General features: G+C 35.7%; 3 protein-coding genes across 5 annotated transcripts in view; all 3 read left to right on the top strand.

The window, feature by feature from the left end:
• Positions 1 to 4,797, top strand: part of LOC100744215 (RNA-binding protein lark) — an 8,043-nt gene extending 3,246 nt beyond the window's left edge. Inside the window, 3 exon segments of the mRNA XM_024369073.2 lie at positions 2 to 228; positions 3,441 to 3,488; positions 4,317 to 4,797. Of these exon segments, the coding sequence (XP_024224841.1) occupies positions 2 to 228; positions 3,441 to 3,488; positions 4,317 to 4,383 (342 nt within the window). The 3' untranslated portion in view covers positions 4,384 to 4,797.
• Positions 4,798 to 10,187: 5,390 nt separating this feature from the next.
• Positions 10,188 to 12,328, top strand: LOC100747571 (adenosine kinase 1). Of its 3 annotated transcripts, none has more exons than XM_003491151.4 (5): positions 10,188 to 10,512; positions 11,019 to 11,226; positions 11,297 to 11,572; positions 11,652 to 12,060; positions 12,132 to 12,328. In XM_003491151.4, exons 1-5 carry the CDS (start codon positions 10,496 to 10,498, stop codon positions 12,257 to 12,259), a joined length of 1,038 nt encoding a protein of 345 aa, XP_003491199.1. In that variant the 5' UTR covers positions 10,188 to 10,495; the 3' UTR covers positions 12,260 to 12,328. The 3 variants fall into 3 exon arrangements, with proteins under 3 accessions (XP_003491199.1, XP_012243518.1, XP_033177755.1); XM_012388095.3 differs by lacking the exon at positions 10,188 to 10,512 and adding an exon at positions 10,596 to 10,944; XM_033321864.1 differs by lacking the exon at positions 10,188 to 10,512 and adding an exon at positions 10,895 to 10,918.
• Positions 12,329 to 13,495: 1,167 nt separating this feature from the next.
• Positions 13,496 to 18,508, top strand: part of LOC100747336 (histone acetyltransferase KAT6A-like) — a 23,234-nt gene continuing 18,221 nt past the window's right edge. The window contains 2 exon segments of the mRNA XM_033321858.1: positions 13,496 to 14,021; positions 18,301 to 18,508. The gene's annotated coding sequence lies outside the window, so the exon portion shown is untranslated.

The following is an 18,508-nucleotide window of genomic DNA, read 5'->3' as shown; positions in this document are numbered from 1 at the left end:
GAGGCGGTTTACGGGTATGACAGGGCCCTGTGACATGGGAAGTTCCATGTGCGGGCTTGACTTTCCACCAATGACAATGCCACCTCTACCCCCAAGACGAGACCCAATGCCTCCTATGCCTCCTCTAGGTATGGGATCCATGCGCGACACTGGCTTCTCCCGTGGTAACGAGTATGGCATGTTCAGCCGCCGATCACCCCCTCCAAGTGGCAACAATGGCCGGTTCAGGTGAGTAGAGCCAATTTATTGACTGCCCATTCGTCCGACTTAACATTGTGAACGTTCCAGGCTGGATTGACAGCTCATGCGAATTGGGATTCGGTTATTCGTCGACAAATAAGAGTACTTGCTTTACCGTGTATTTTATTCTTTTCTCTTGTGTATTCTCGATCTCACACATATTTTTCAAATATCTCTCTCTCGAGTATATATTATTTTGTGGAAAAATGGCCATTTCTAAATTGCATCGGGCAAATTCAGGTTATTCTTTTGTTCGCGATAAAAAATTCCGAAGCTGCCGTTTCACATTTGATCATTGTTATACAATTTTCGTTAATTTCACATTATTACATCTGTTTCGTTTGTTTCAATTTTTTTTAAATAAAATCACACGATATGTGTGTACGTATACACGCGAGCGTATATATTCATGATTATGCGTATACGTATGCATATACGGTAACGTATAGTCGTATCGTGTATATTACACGTATAATTTTTATTTATTGAAATACATTACATAGCTGAAACAGCAATCGATATTTTTCCAATCCATGTAGATTGTCGACCCGATGCCCACATGAGTGCAGAGTCTGTGTAATAAAATGCTAATGTGTATCATGACGCTTGGACGTTTCTGTACATTCTAAATTTCAGTGCACCTCAGGCTGCGTACCATCTTTGTCCATGAATGCGGGCAACCCTAGAGAGACAGTCCCGGGCCAGCGTTCAAGTCGTGCAAGAGTAAGTCTTTGACCACTTTTGTTAGCGAGTAGTCACACCTCGTTCTTGTCGCTGGCGCGTTGTACTTCATCAGCTTCTATTTTCCTCGGTGCCAACAAAATCCGAGTCTCGACTGATCGTACCTTGAACATGTCGACTGCTCTTCTAGGGATGTCCCTGTTCATAGACTCTCTTGATCCATGGCGTTAACTGCGAGATTGGCCTGTATGTCTCTCATAAATCCTTTGTGTTTCAAGCGCTCCTTATTACGTACATCACTCAACCGGGAGTGGCGCGGAGGCCTGGGATGAAGAAACGTTCCTAAGGAATGCGAACTAGATTTCTTGATCGCACTACCGCGAGCCAGGATGCGATCCTACAATTCTAACACTCTCGTACGCTGTAGATAGAAAAGAAAAGAAAAGAAAAAAAGGGCTGGCGCGATTTTCAGGAACGACGCCTATCGATTGTCTTTGAAATGTCTCGTAAGTAGAAACCAGCTCTCCAGACGCATTGGACAGTAAGTTTGTTTGTATGTCGGCGTTTCTAATAGTTGTTAAGGCCAGTTTCATAGATACGCTTCGGAAACATTCTATTAAACGCGTATCAGTTTCAATGTAGTCTTGGTTCAAAGTAATTTCATCAAATTTTTCAATCGTAATTTTTCGATAGTCAACGGAAGGTTGTAAATCGTAAAGTGTGTATCGCGGAGAAAGAAATTACGTACAGCGTCATAGATAGTTTCGAGTTGTATGTTAGAAGGGGGAAAAGCAAGTTATGATGTACACGTCGTGTATTTCAATAGTTATTTCTGTTTCCAAGTAATCGGAGGAAAGTGTGTAATTCTTTAATTTCTAAGTAATTAGTTTTTACGTTTATTAAAACGAAAAATTTATTTTCTTACGTTATCGACTCTATGATTATATACGTATGATCGTTTTCTTTCAGTTTTTTTTCTTTTTTCTTTTCTCTCTGATTTCAGTTTCATGCGAAGCTTTATCAATCTTAATTTTAGTAAAATTACGTTGTTGCAACGTAAGGATGAAAATTGTATTAATTGATTTATAAAATTGCATTTCGAATTGATTGAAAATGTTAAGTTATCCGTGGAAGTTTCATGAAACCGGCCCCGTGTATTACAATATCGAAGCGAAAAGATATGCAAAAAATTATGAAAACGCGCGTGTACACATTGACACGAGTACATACCTATTCTGCATACGTGCATATGCACACATATACACTGGAACAAATACACAAATTTATGCAGAGAGAGAGAGAGAGAGAGCGCACGCGAGAAAAAGAGAGAGAGGGCGAGAAAAAGAGAGATAGATGGATAGGGGGAAGAATTTGCTTCAAAATTACGATCCATAAGTTCTTGAAGCTGACTTCTACTCACGAGGTTCAAAGCTTTTCATGTATGTAAATCCATTCGTAAACTTTCAAATAGAAAACAGAGTTGATTGAATTTCTCAATCTTTCTGAATACTTTGAATTTGTTGTTGCATGTAACCTTATTATCCTACATGATCCCAGCCTGGGCTGCAAATGGCTCGTTACGTTCTGATTATATAAACTGATTTATAATTTGAAAGTCGCATGGGTTAAAAATCCAGTCTAACGCTGCCTGCCTTATATGACTGGCCAAAAAAAGAAGAGAGAGAGAAAAAGAAAGATCCCATGTTCTTATCATTGCGAATCTTGAATTACGCGTCCATTTATTAATTTGTTTTCCTTCTAGTAAATGTACCTCGTATGAAATAAAGCGGATAGAAATACTTGGTTACTGCTTGCATTCAGATATTTTGGATATAATTTAAGTACGCGTAGCTTAACACATATACAAAACTACACATACACGAACAACATATATAAGAGAAATAAGTCCGAGTCGAGTTTACGATTAGTTGTTTGATTTTGAAGCGATAATAGATTCGTTGTGTTGGGTAGATATCTGGTTAGCATGCGAATGCGCGCCACCTTGTGCAGGTTCAAGTTTTAATCCGTATGTACATACGTTTGCACAAGCATTCTTCCGAATAATTACGATTCATTCGGGCAATATATATTCGTCAGTTGATGTTCAAATGTGCATCTGGATGGATAGGTAGTTAACCGTGGATAAATAGCATCTTCCGTAATTGTACACGAGCATATTTCATGTACGTATCCGTCTGTTCCATAAATACGTTCTTCTCTTCCCTTCTTCAGTGATTGTGCTCGTCGTCATATTTGGTCGATGGTAGCGTCTTCCTTTATTTTGTACATTGTCTAAACGTAAAACTGCCTATGAAAATAGTTTCTTCCCGAACCATTTCCGACCTTTTTTTAACTACTTTTAACAGTCATATTAGGCAGCACGCGACAATTTTTCTTGCATTATCCATTATACAGGGACTAATTCACAAAGTTAAGCCTTGGACAAGGGAGCAAGTATGGTGTATATATTGATCTTTGATCATTCGTAGTTTCGATTATTTATTATACCGCTGTTATAGTAGAGGCATGTACGAGGACTTCAGCCGAGATTCATTTGAAGAGCGTAGGTAAGTAGACGTGTCAATTCGGGTTAAAAATTGATCCACACTGAATTTGTGTGTCGAAATGTGTCCAAATATTCGATTGTCAATTGAATTGATTATGCTCTCTTCTTTGTATGCCACGATGCGCCAAATTGCCTTTTCTTCTTTTATATTCTCTTATTATTCCCGGTTATTGGGAAAGTATTTACTGACAAAATTACAGTTAGTACTAGATTGAGATTAAAGCTTGCTGACACGTGGAAATGTAGAAAACTTTGATTATGGTGAAAATTTGTTGCAATTGCAGTCATACAGTGTTACGATCTATTTAATTTACCTTTATCCACCTGTTTATCTACTGTTTTAACCGGATAAATTAAAACAACAAGAGAACATTGATGAAAAAAGAAGGAAGAAAGGCGGTGTGTGGATTTTGCAAAGAAGAGAAAACCGGAGAGTGCTGGTAGAATGTATATATATAACTTGAAAGTTTTAGTAATTTTTGTTGGCATAAAAAGTACACATGCTACTAATACACGTTGCCGAAAATAATTAGCGAGAATAACGAGGAAAAAACGTACTCATTACGGTGTTTCCACCAAATTTCTCCCATGAGTAACTATCTTTCCCCCGTACCTTAAAAAAACTTATATATATATATACCGTATATAAATCGTTCTCTCTGTCGGTACGTAGATAGTACGATTTTTCTTTTTTCATATGATATAATACGACGTACCACCCTTGTCTACTTACCTATCCGCCCTTTCTGTATCTCACAAGTTGTTCCTCTCTTAGCTCGTGTGGTTTTTTCCCGATTTCTTTTTTATCGATCTCGTATAACTGACGTAGATTCATTTTGGTTACCAGACCGGGATTACGAGGGCCATCGCCGTCGCGCCGGTTCGCACCATACTAAATCGTCGCGTCGGGCTCGGATCGGTCTCTGTCGGTCTGTCTGTCTCTGTGTGTCGGGTCTGTGTCTGTCGCTAGCAGGAAGCCTCGGGACCGAGATACTCTTGGCCGTCTATGTCTGTCGATCTGCACGCGCGAAGATCTACCATTCGCCCGCTCTATCCGGAAAACATGTACTCTCCCCGTAATGCGCTATTTAGATGAGAATCCCCGCCCGTCCTCCTAAAAATAAAAAAGAGAAGACAAAAAGCAAAAAATATGATACGGACGATTTAAACAAGCAAAAAACAGAATGATAAAGTATTTTATTGAATTTACAGGTTTTTTTTCTATGCCGTCGCCTTTATACCTCCTTTCATTATTATTTTTCTTTTTCTCTGCCACTTCTCCTCCAATTTTCCTTAAAAAAAAAAAAAAAGAAAAAAGAAAAAAAATTCCCTTGCACACATTTTATATACATGCATACGTGCGCGCGCGCGAGTGTGTGCGTGCGTGTATATGTGTAAGCGCACACGCATCTCGTCGTGACGTTCGCCCGCTTTCCTTCCGTAAACCTCCCTCATCGGACCTATATGAAGTTTTTTCACGCGTGTCTCGATTCAGTAATATCGAGAATTTTCTCTTTTAATGTAAGAAAAATATATATTTGTCGTAGCATCCTCCTACCGAGACAATCTTTTAACGCGACTCAATTCGTTTTCCTAAATTATATTCAGTTCTTTATCAAAATGCGAGTATTACTAATATTATCGCAAATGCTTAAAAACAAATTCCTTATCTTCATGGTCGTGAAAACTGGTGTAATAATGTCGAAGAACGCTGTTGGTAGGACGATGCTATTAACCCTATACATACATAGATACATACGTGTGTATATGTATAAACATGTATGTGTATGTATACATACACGCATGTGTATATGTATATATGTATGTCGTGTCGTGTTCGATGCTGTTTCTGTGACGATGACGCGCACGTAACGTGTATTCTTGTTTCTCGATCGTACGAAACTTCCACGCGCCTCTAAAGCAAAAAGAACTTAATCGCGGCCGCTAATGTGGTAAACGGAGAAAAGCAAGAGTTCTTTCAGTAATACATCGAGTATCGAGATTTGATAGCAAGAATATCGATCGATTTGAAGTTTAATCATAGTACAGAGAGCGCATTAAGCAGAATTGAAACGTATGAAATTAACAATAGCAAATATAACATAGAATATACATCGGGTCCCTTTTTGTAACGTAATTTAGATGGGCGTTTTTCGACAACGTGTCGTAATCACAAAATCGGAGCATCGTTCAAACTTTTGTTCGCCAATATCTAATTGTTCACTTCTCCCCCATTTCTTTTTCTGTCTTTTCTTATATTTATATATGTATATATATTTTTATATACTTATATATATAAGAAATGGAGAGAAAAGTGGTCCTGCGTTTAATCGGCATCATGCGCGATATTCCTTTATCGTCGCGCCTCGGATAAAATCTCAGTTTGTTCAAGCAAAAACCGAGTTCCGTGATGCGTGTAAAAAATGTGTTGTAAATGACAAAGAACGGTTGTTCGATATTATGCGATGATAATTTTTGTCGTCTAGCGTATGAAGTAACACCCGAAGATGGCGACGATGTGCGTGCGTGTGTTTTACCGATATCGTCTAAATATTCCGCCGTATAATCATAATGCTTTTCGATCCGAGATAATAGGGATATTATCGTATTTATGTGTAACTTTACTTTCAACGAGAGAAGTGCGTGCGGGTTCGACTGTTCGAATCGGTTCCTGATTACCAAACAATAAAAGTCTTAAAAGATACAATTTCAGAGACCCACTAGACTCAAGATGCGCCGATTCTGTATGAGAATCTAAATCTCGGTCGTGCGAATATTATATCGTTAATCTGTAGTAACGTAATATCGTTTTATTAACATATTAGAATTAATTATCGTGAATAATTACCGAAGATTAATACGGCAATTGCAGTTGTGCTCCGTTTAGCTTATAAATGCATACTTACATACACACTAACAATACACGTACATACGCGCGGGTGCGTCCATGATACACCCCTTCATACATACATATACACAACACACACATACTGATATACCGATAACCACCGTTTTTTCGTTTTGAACAGCGTATACACATTAATGACGTGTGTAATATTTCTCTCCCCCTGTTTTTCCTCTGTTCCTTATTTCTTTGATGATACGACCTGTTTTCAAAGGTAATTAGATTAATGATAATCATACTAATAATGGTTTAAAGAAAGGAATGTAATAACAATGTACTTGTGAAGATTCACAAAAAAGGCGTTTCGTGTTCTTTAATCATCATTTGCACCGTTTTCGTCACTCAAGGTAATGACCACCCTTCCTCCCTTATAACCAGAGCCTTTACTATACCGTCCAGTCCCTATCACCTCTGCAAGGTTTATTATCTAAGAAGACACACGCCCCATATAATCGTTAGTTAAACGGATGTACGCGCTTTTTACTGGCTTCCTGCGTGTCGTGCGTTATAAACGTGCCGTGATCATGAGATACACGATATTGACGATTCCTGAATAATCGAATATGCGTGTCGTCGACCTCATTTTCGTCGTCGCACCCTCTTTATTAAGTAAATCGGCCAACATGCACGTACAGTGTTTCCGCGTAGTTACGCTCCTTATATTCCCTATTTTTTCTCTCGTGATCGCGTAAAAGAAAGATTTAGATTAGTTTTCCCGTTAGAAATCGGTACATTTATATGTTTTTACATGTCTAAGAGAGACACCTAAAATTACATATTTATATAGAATACTGGTATGTAACGTTATAGGCAGAAGGTATTATGGGTAACTAATTTCTTAATAACCATGCTCATTATTCTGTTGTATATACAATAGCGTTATTTCTGTATGCGATTCCTTCGCATCTTTCATTATTTCTTTCGTTATTTATTTGGATACAAGTGAACGATCGCTCTCACAAATCGTGAAATAGCAATAAACGTAGTTGAAATATACAACGAAAGATGGTATCAATTTCGTACACACACATACACATGTATATCCATTTTTCGCTGCACAAATGTTAGTATGTATTTTTTTTTTCATTGTTTTACACATTCTTCTCATTTTTTGGATATCCTGCTGGAAGTATTGCAATTTTTACACACCGAACCTTTCCCCTTTTTTATTACTTAACGATTGTGAAAAAGTTGTTGGACTGAGCTTCTAGTAAGCAATCGTAATAATAGTTTCGGTCAGCTTAACGATAGGGCTCGCAATTTACATCTAGAGAAATACTTAAGCATGATCCAAATATCATTTGTAAATAAAATACGAGGAAATTCTATACTATTAAAGATCATATGTATCGTTAAACATGCGTTCTTAAACATGAAACGAATCTTTAGGACAAATTTTATTAAAAAAGATAGGCAGGCGTATGATACTATTCTACATACGTCTCAGTTAATGTTACGTAATTAAAACATGCGACAGCGACGTTCGACGCGATTAGCATACGCGAGTAAGTCATGGAGCGAGCCAAAAAGAAAAAGCGAAATTTATCGACTGATACGTATAGATACGTATGTACTTATGTTGTGCCATCGTGTTCGGAACTTGAATATGGAAAGCACAATTTCGTCCCATGTTTGACGGCAATTCGATCGATCAAGTCGTCGAAGATTACATTCTACCGGAGTTATCACGTCGATCGGAAACGTCTGCGGTGACCTATGCACGTTATTTCGTAGTCTTACGAACATATCCGCCGTTGAAGCCGTTGCAACCGTTCAAGTTGAAATTCGTCGGGTTGCCGAGATGTGCACAAACTCTCATAAAAAGGTTGACGGTATGAGAATTCCCGAGCCAAGTAGCTATCGGAAATACATACGTACGAGTCCCTCCACGAACTAATGCAAGTGTATCAGTCTATGGTAGACGACGCGTGACGCGCGAATTTTGAAAAGTGAAAGATAAAGCAAAAAAAGATACCCACGTATTAAAGGAAAAAAAGCTGTATCTGAAAACGGAAAGTAAGGCGCAATAGAGATATATTACCGGCTGTATAGAAACCGGGACAACGATATACATTTAACATGCGTATGTGAGGACGGAAGTAAAATAGCCAAAAAACCGGGACGTGTTATTCTTCACATGCGCGACAAAAATTATACGTGTCTCGTACCGGGTCGTCGGTTATCAATTATCAAAAAAGTGATAGAGACGCGCCGCAGAGAAATGTAAAAAGACATTATGCATATTGTAATGTGATGTATGATATAGGACACGATAGAGCCCCTGCCTCAAGCGCTTTTGGACATACTTGGAAGGAGCTGGGCTTTGATGATGTCGATTACGAAAGGAAAAAGAAAAAGAAAAAAGATAAATAGAAAAGTAAAGGAGGGAAAAAGAAAACAATAAGAGAGAGTTAGAGTGAGATAGAGAGAGAAATTAGCACAACAACGTATCCTATGAGGTGAGATGTAATTGTCGACCAGGACAACTTTCTGTACTTCATTGACAGAGGCACGCCATGACTGACAAAAGTGGTGGTGAATGATGATGGTGGATATGGGCACCGCAGATCCCACTTTGGACAAATATGTTGGGTGTAAACCGCAATGTACCAAGGCAAGTTTACTCTGTATCATTCTGATCCGCGTGAAAATGCAAGTAAAACAAAAAAAGCAACCACACGTGTTTTCTTCTCTGAAAATATTAAAAATTCGTATATTTCTTTGTCTGCTGAACTTTTTGAGAGTCATGTTTTCTTTCTTAGGAGATGCAGCAGTGTATGCGCATGTTCATTAAAAACTACGATACGAAGAATATGCGAATATAGGTGTCCAGCCTCTAAGGTAACATCGGATATGGTGATACTGCAAATTTGTTCATCCCCAACATTCTTCTCTATGTTATGTTAACACTGGATTTCTTAATATTTTTCTCGAATGTATGGAAGCACAAGAAAAAGGTATCGTAAGGAAAGTAGAATCTCTATTCCTGCACCTTAATGTTCCTTTTTACGTAACAGAAAATTTTTAATGATCGTAACAGTTAGCGTTTGTAACTGTTTAAATGCGCTGTTTTATTGCCATGATTTTTTTCTTATCTTCAGTATGATACGACATAAATTGTTCGAATCTTTATTCTTCTTTATCCTCTTCCCTTTTTTTTTATCAAATGTGTAAAAAATGAGAATATATGTATATATCAATACATTTAATAATTAGTGAAAATCAGTTGTACATTAATTATAAAGACATACGATACCTTCCTGATGCCGGATACTGCTATGTATTGTTTTATTTGATCAAAGTTTATATATATCATGGTCTTAGTTTATATTGAAATTTGATGGTAAGTACAATAACGCTAAGTTTAATAAATAATGCGTACATGAAACATACTATCAGGATATAAAATGAAACAAAAAATTATTCTGTCTGAATTTAATAAAGTATAATACATGCGTATTAGTTGAGCAGTTAAGAAAAAGATAGTATATGTGATCTGTATATAAATAATTCTATTAAATTTTCTTAAATGCTAATTACGTTTTGAACATAAAAATATAAATATTAATATGATTACTTGTAACATGTAAATATTATATATAATATATACCTTTTTTTTAAAGATATATTGCATACATTAAAGATAACAGTTACTTCAAATTTTCTTTCCCCCACGAATTGCCCAACATAATAAACTAACAAGTAATAATATATGCGCTGATGGAAAACTAATAATATGTTGCATTAAGCAAGTCTTATGTAAGTTTCTTCAAGTGATAATAGTAGCGTATCATATTTGTATATCTTTAATAATAATGTATTGCAACATTTGCGAAAAGAAACATTTGATATTAGTAATATAAAAATATTAGTATCATATATAAATTTTCATCAGTCGCTATTCAGTGCAATAAAAATGTTGAGGTAACGTATAAAATGACAGCAATAAAGATAATATTTTAATATAAATAGAGTTAAAAGTGCACGTGATTTCGTTGGACTTTGCAACAGCAAGTAACGAATAGCTCCGCCACGAATTAGTGGCGTATCGTCGATATTCATGTATGGTAAATTGTTACTTTAAGTACCCAAAATCTTAACAAATGGCGGTGCACTTACGGTATGATAATTTAATATTGTATATATATATCTTTTATTCTATTATTTATCATTATCACACTTTAATCTAGCTTAGGGTTGAGGTTATGTTCAAATATTAATAGAAGGTTAGGTTTCACACGCCATTGCATCATGCGCTTGCATTATTGTGATTCATTGAAAATGAAATTTGAAACTATTCGAATTTTTTTTATAAATACGTATAAAAATGTTTGTATTGTCTTTTTTTTCTAACATTGCGTGCGTGCGTGCATGCGTGCGTGCGTGTGTAAAATTTATGTCCTAAATTTATAACAGGAATATCGTAAAAAATATATTTAGGTTATAATTTGTTGATGCTGTCTTTTTTTTAATATATAAATATATAAATCCTTATTGGAAGAGAGAGGAAGAGAGAGGAGATATATGTATAATATATTAATTTATTTTGAGCGTAAAATATTTATAATAAATTTCACTGAGGAATGGGTTTATACATGCAATTGAAATAATTTCAAAATATTTCAGGGAGGGCCTCCTATTAGGCGTGGGTAATCCTCTTCTTGATATTTCAGCGACTGTAGATAGGAATTTTTTGGAAAAATATGATTTAAAATCGAACGATGCAATTCTTGCTGAAGAAAAACACAAGCCAATGTATGATGAATTAGTTGAATTGTATAATGCAAATTTTATCGCCGGTGGTTCTGTACAAAATACTATGCGAGTAGCACAAGTAAACTCTTTATATTATTTGATGTATTATATTATATTAGTGGAAATATCAAACATTGACTATCCCATAGTGGTTCCTGGAGAAACCACGAGTTGCATCTTACATGGGTTGCGTTGGAATAGATAAGTATTCCAAAATTCTGGAGGATAAAGCACGTGCAGATGGCTTAAATGTTCGTTATCAATATACAAAGAAAGAACCTACTGGTACCTGTGCTGTTCTTATTACTGGTAATGAACGTTCCTTATGTGCTAATTTGGCTGCAGCCACTTGTTTTTCATCTTCGCACATAGAAGAATCTGAAAATAAAAAAATTATAGAAATGGCAGAATACATTTATATTTCTGTATGTATCAACCTAAATCTATTTAATTTGATTTGGTTAAATTTGAACCTAATATACAGTATTACACATTAAATTTTAGGGCTTTTTCTTAACTGTAAGCCCAGAAACAATCCTGATGATTGCTCAACATGCTTTAGAAAAGAATAAAATGTTCATAATGAATCTGAGTGCACCATTTTTATGCGAATATTATAAAAAACCAATGTTGGAGGCTCTTCCTTATGTAGATATTTTATTTGGTAATGAGGCAGAAGCTGATACATTTGCAAAAGCAAATGATTTTAAAACTACGGATAGGAAAGAAATTGCATTGAAATTGTCACAAATGGAAAAACTGAATAAGAAAAGACAAAGAATTGTTATAATAACACAAGGTCCCGATAATATATTAGTAGTTAAAGATAACACCATAATTGAGATTCCTGCTACAAAACTTCCGAATGATAAGGTTGTGGATACTAATGGAGCTGGTGATGCATTTGTAGGAGGTATAGATTTCTGGTTCTCTAACTGAAAATTAATAACCTGATTAAAAGAACATATAATGTCATTGTTTCAGGTTTTTTGGCTCAACTTGTGCAAGGTAAAAGCATAGAAGTTTGTATAAAATGTGGAATTTGGGCTGCAACTCAAATTGTACAAAGATCTGGATGTACTTACGAAGGGAAACCTGATTTTATTCCTTAATCACACTTAAGTCAGTTAATAATTGTAAATTCTGTACTTAATAAATGTTTTAACAACTTTTTACCTCAATTTCTAGAATCACAGAACAATTTTGTACCTACTTACATCTAAATATATTATTTTTGTATAGCTGCACATTATATTACTTAAAAAAATATTGCATTAGCATATAATGATAAAAATGGTAAGGATCGCAGAAATATTATATAGTAGAATAAAATATATATCATTAATTACTATGCATATACATGAAAAATTTTAGTAGTATTAACTGTGTAGTATATTAATTGAGGAAAGGTAGTAATGTAAACGGACATAATACTAACTAAATGATGTTATTTGCTTATATTTTTAATAATACTAGTATTATTTAAACGAATATCATTTTATTTTTTTTAATTATGTAATACGAACCTTTACATTATTTTATACAAAGATTACAGTATTATTATTACACTACTTGTTGATTATATCGTTGTCTTAATTGATACAAGTTTGTACAACATGAAAAGTAGTTGATGTATAATCACCTACGTGCAATAATCTTTTCGCTGATATTGCCAGATGTGAGCGCAGTTGTTGAAATAGTTAAAAAAGCGGCACAACCTCGCAACACGCTTGCGTCGGTTCATAGCACATATATAAGTACATATGTGTAAGGACTTATGAAGCTAGATGAAGATGTAACCATAAATGCACATATATATGCATAAGATATGATTCGTGCAAAAATCAATCGCTTCTTTAAAAAATTATGTGACTTGTATTCTAGACATACAATTAAAAAAACAAAATGGTACATTAGTTAATACCAAAATCATAGAAATCTTAAGATATTTTATTCCAATTAGGTGTTTCTTTCAATTTTCCATAACACGTAATACATATTTGAGGTAGGTAAAACGTGAACTAATTACATATATTATTATTTGTTCTATATATAAATTAAAGGAATATTTTAAATAATCAATTCTACCGAAAGAAATAGAAAGAAATATATCGAAGAGTAACTGTAGCCTAAAAAGTGTGTCGCTAATATCTCCAGGTAGATGGCCCAGAAGGGGGCAGGTACGATCCTGGAAGCTCGTTGACAAAGCTTCTGTACAGCGTCATGTAGCAGACGCGCGCGAGTGGTGTTGAGGAACTGATTGGGAATGGTCAAAGTGAGCGCAAAGCAAGCGACGGCCATAGTGAAGGTAGGATATGGAATAGTAGTAGGGAGAAAGAGATAGGATGATATCATACAGATGTATAAATATCTATTTGGTGTAGATATTAGGTTATTTTGAATATTCCGTCATTTTTCATCATACTTTATACACCTTGTACTCCCGCGCTTGAAAAGCTTTTATTCGAGATGTAGACCCCATGGGACACAATGTAGATATACAAAAGTGATGCGCATGTGTGCGCGCGCGGTAGAAAACGGACGAAAAGCGACGCACGTGTGACCGGTAATGAGAGTGTCGAGTCAAAGTGGACGGTTTGATTGGTCGAGGAAAACGTGTGCCGCTACAACTGTTTCGTGATTCCGCCGTAACAGTGAGCGCGGTGTGCGCAGTGCGCTCCCCACCGCGTGCGCGCAGTGTGTAACCCCCGCGACCGCCATCTTTGTCAAGTGGGTAACCTTTGTTGATTTGTGTGAAATGTGACGCCGTTGTCGCGAGATAATTGGTGATCGTGATTAAATATCCTGTGTTACGGTATCTAGTGATTCTTGTGTATTTCACGCTGGATTTATACATGGGATTACCTTGATCAGGTAAAAACAATTAGTCTCTCGTTAAATCTCGCAAGAGAACCACGCGAATCATCACCAGACGCATACGGGCCAGCGGGTCGGGCTGCCAGCTTGTGAAAGAGTGAGAGGGAGAGAGAGTGAGTGTGCAATAGAGTGCAAAAGAGAGAGGGAGATAATCTTCTATACGCAGTGTTTCTCCTCGCTTCTTCTTAACATTTTTTCTTACTATGCTCGAACAAGCGGATAACCAAATGCCATCCATTTGCCAGACGTTTATTCAGGAAGCTATACAGTACGACGTTGTGGTTGAAACATCGTTCTTAGGCGCGAAAAATTGTGCGAAACAGTCGAGAGTTGGCCGTGCCTACCCAAGATGGCTGCCCGTCGGGTTTCGAGAAACTTGTGTCCTCGCTGTCTACTTGGACACGTAATTCAATCGTTTCACATTTTTCACCCGCCTATCGCGCACCAAGTATTTCACTCAAAATGATGAAAAACTCGGTGTCGTAGTATCATCTAAAGTAGTTAACAGGCGATAGTTCGTAGCGTTTAGCGGTGGTTTCGTGGGCGACGGCCGTCGCGATTACATTCGCTAGCCATACACAGTGTCTTTCTTACGAGGGATGTGACTTGTAACGAATCGTAACGGTTATTCCTGCTTGAGAAACACCAGACGAGTTTCCCGGCTGGCGTGGAAGTATGTGTTTCTGAGTTGAAATTATAAATTGGCTATCATTGAGATTAAAATGGCTACCGACGGTAACCAGTTGGTGATTATTAGCAAATATATCTTTCTGTCCGAATCATTTTCTCTCTATTCTCTTCACTATTCTTTTTCGTAATTGAAAACTCGTTTGAATCGAGCCACGCTTTTTATTCTTATTTTATTTTTCAAGCGTGTGGCATTGAGCAAAGATCTGTTCACGGTATGTGTGAGTATTTTTTGTTGAAACAAATACTTAAATGGAAGCGTCTTTGTAGAAAGGAGAATCATCTGTAAAAGCGGGTAACGAGGAGTAAGAAACGCCAAGCCGGCAGTAGTTGAAATCATTCGGTAACCGTCCGTTTTCTCAGTGGCAGCTGCTCTCTCTGTTGCCATCCTCTCTTTTACTTCTCCGTCGGGTGAGAAAGGCCCCAACAAACACAGTCAGCCGGCCTGACTACTGGCCTCCCTTCTTCCTCGTTACTGTCGTATGCTTAAACGGACGAACGATAAATAAATTAGCTAACAAACGTATTCGTTTACTCGATATTTCGTTTTGGCAATAACAGAACGAGTCAGAAACAACTACATACACCTGTAGAAACGAGCAAGTATAGAACATTGGAGTGTTCCCGGAAACAGATTTATGCGTATAATACATATACATTGGTTGATTTTCGACGGAAAATTTTGAATGTGTAGTGCGTTCATTCGCTTGCCATTCTCTCTCTTCACCCCCTCCTTTCTTCTCTCCCTCCATATGTTCGTTTTCCTATACACTCCTGTTCTTCGTAATTGTTGCGAACATGCCGATAACTGTCGAATTAATGAAATCGAGTCAAGGCTAATATTTAAAATTTAAGCCCTTGAAAAGGCTAAGCTTTCTGTCGATCACTGTTTTGTCATTCACACTCGTTCCCAACTAGTTTTAGTTTCAACGTGTGCGAGACAATTACATATATATCGCGAAGCTTCATTCAGTGACACGTACGTCAAACAAAGATTAGTCATATAATAGGATTGCGTTTCTCAGTGATTCACGGACAAAGAATGTTAGGTTTATTTAATTTATTGGTCGACACGAATACCTTTCGCCGTTGACGACTATTGTTTGCCTAATTAACGAATAATAATCATGAAAAAAGACTAATAGTCGAGAAATTAGAATGAAATCGATCAAACGAATCCTACGATACCTTAGCAAATATATCGTCATATTTCATTACCCTTTCAAATTGTTTTATATCACTTAACTATTATTAAACGTTTGAAAATTCTCTTTTCTGTATATTTTTCACGTGTAGTACGCTTGATCAGAATTATTATTATCAAAACTCTTCGAATTAGAATATTAAGTTTGCCCTTAGAATATTTCCCTTTTCTTTGCAAGAGTATCAATGTTGATAAATAGAAAATTTTATCGGTTGAAAGAGTTTAATACTTCGATAGTTTCTTTCTAGATCAGCTCTGGGAAATCTGAATTTACATACAATAGTTTACAAAAGTCTTTGAACACTTCTAGAATTTTTTGATGAATTTATTATGTGTTGTATGAAATGTAAAACATTTGAAATTTCATTGACATTGTTATGAGAGAATGAATCATCATGATTATATTACTAAAACTTCAAACAAATCTGAAAATGTACATAACAGCTACAAGATTATTTAGTGCAAATATATATATATATGTATTTCGAAGAGCAACAAAAGTATTTAAACATTTAATTCGTTATATTAATAAGCTTGAATATATTGGGTTGACAACTAAGTGATTGCGGATTTTGTTATTAGGTGGTATTGACAAAATGCGCAATCATTTAGTTGCCAACCCAATACAGAGGCGCCATTTTTATTACTTATTATTTGTTTTAGTTTTGTAAGTATTATTATATGTCTATGTTATGTTTACTGAATAGTTGTTACCCGAGAATATTTTGTAACTTCTATATACATTTTCAGATTGATTTTAACTATAACTAATATGATCATGACCAGTGTAGTTTCATTGCAGTGTTAATAAAATTTCGAAATGTTTTATTTGCCAAACACGATATGTATGTATATACATAAAAGTTCTCTGTGGTTATTGCCCAAATAGTTTTATGAGCCAATGTATATCCATATATGCATAATTGACTTAATAAATCACGTGTATCTACAAGTTGTTCAAAATTACGCAATATCAGTACGACCTACAGTCATTTAAAATATTTCTCTCCCTTCCACGTGTACATATACGTACACCTTGTGTTGAGTTTGCTTACGTCGAGGAGAAAGTTTGCCGCTTAGAAGAAAATCGGTCAATCGTTCGTAACGAGATGAAAAATTGAACAGTTTCGAATAGTTTTGAATGATTCTAAACGACTTTTAAATGATGATACGATAGATTCTCGGTATATCGGGTTTAGAATGTAGCAGTAAAAAAATGTAGCTTTTTTTTTAACTGTTGTTTTATTTCGAGATGATTAGTTCTGTAAAAGAGTACATATGGTTTATATGTGTTTTGTTGTGTAACGCTCAAAGAATTCTCACGAATTTATTGAATGAAAACGAAAAACGAGCGGGAAAGATGTATTCGTTCGGACAGCTTGCAACGATTCAAATTCTAGCTAGTTGATACGCATATATATCATAATAGTATATAACCGAATGTCACACAGTTTACCTGATTAATATGGTGCAGAAAACACGTCATACGTTGTGATTATATTCCGAATATTTATGCATTTGTGGAAAATTTAAAGGCGCGAAAAATGTATATAATATGTAAAATATTCATTAATTGTGGATATTTATATACAGTCATATTTTTATGCGAATAAAGGAGTAGGATCTAGGCGAACATTTATTTTGTCTATTAAATATTGTAACGAGTATTGTACTTTGGATACTTTATGTACTTTTGTATCTTTAAATTTTTCATACATGCATAGAAATCCGCATTGTTATATATGTATTGCTATTTCGATAGTAATCAAAATTATAAAAAATAGTAATATACAGTAAGTGAGTAATAGATAGTGAGTTTGTTATTACTGTTTGTTTACTTAATATACTCACACTTGAATGATACTAATAGATAGTAGTTTTTCTATTATTACCTATTTACTTAGTGTACTTGGTAGTAATTTTACATATTACTATATGTGCAAATAGTGCAAATAGTGAATGTAATTTATTTCAAATTAACAAGATTCTAAATGAAAAACATCTGCTGTAACCTATTTTAAATTCATAACAAGATAGCTCTAACTATTAAAATTATGCTTAAACTTCGTTTTAGAGTAGCCCAATTATGTATTTCCCTATCTTTCGATAGAATTCAAGTAGTACAATTTAAAAATGTCAGTATTAAGTTTTAGAAAATCACGTGACCAAAAGCTAGAATAGGCTGTCTGTGAACGAAGTCAATATAATGATGATTTCCTAGACTTAAAACAGATTAGAGACTTTAAACAGATTAGTGCTAAAACGAAGTTTAACCAAAATTAATATCAGTAATGTGGTATCATAGTAGCAAGTTGAAATGAGGAAGCAAAAAAGAGAGGAAAACGAGAAAGGCTTATCGATTGATTGGCATATTATGGGTTTTAGGACCAGCATAAGGAGCGTGTGATCTTGACGGATGGAAATGTGAAGCCGCAGTAGCCTGTAGAAAATTCGTGGCAGAGTCAGGCGCAGAATGTGAGTGAGTCGTAAGGACTGGTTGTAAAAACCGACCCGGAGGCGGTCGAGCATTGTTAATTGGGTGTATATAACCTGGCCTGGTACGTGATCGTCGCCGCCGGTGTCGCCGCCGCCG

This window comes from Bombus impatiens, unplaced genomic scaffold (assembly GCF_000188095.3).
Source record: "Bombus impatiens unplaced genomic scaffold, BIMP_2.2 scf_0517, whole genome shotgun sequence".
NCBI lineage: Eukaryota > Metazoa > Arthropoda > Insecta > Hymenoptera > Apidae > Bombus > Bombus impatiens.
Note: the sequence above shows the minus strand (reverse complement) of the source record. Positions and strands in the feature narration are given on the sequence as shown.

Excerpts from the sequence above, each read along its gene's own strand:
- LOC100747571 (XM_003491151.4), top strand. Across the intron at positions 11,227-11,296 it reads ATACTATGCGAGTAGCACAA|TGGTTCCTGGAGAAACCACG; the intron begins GTAAACTCTTTA and ends ACTATCCCATAG. Across the intron at positions 12,061-12,131 it reads TGGTGATGCATTTGTAGGAG|GTTTTTTGGCTCAACTTGTG; the intron begins GTATAGATTTCT and ends TCATTGTTTCAG.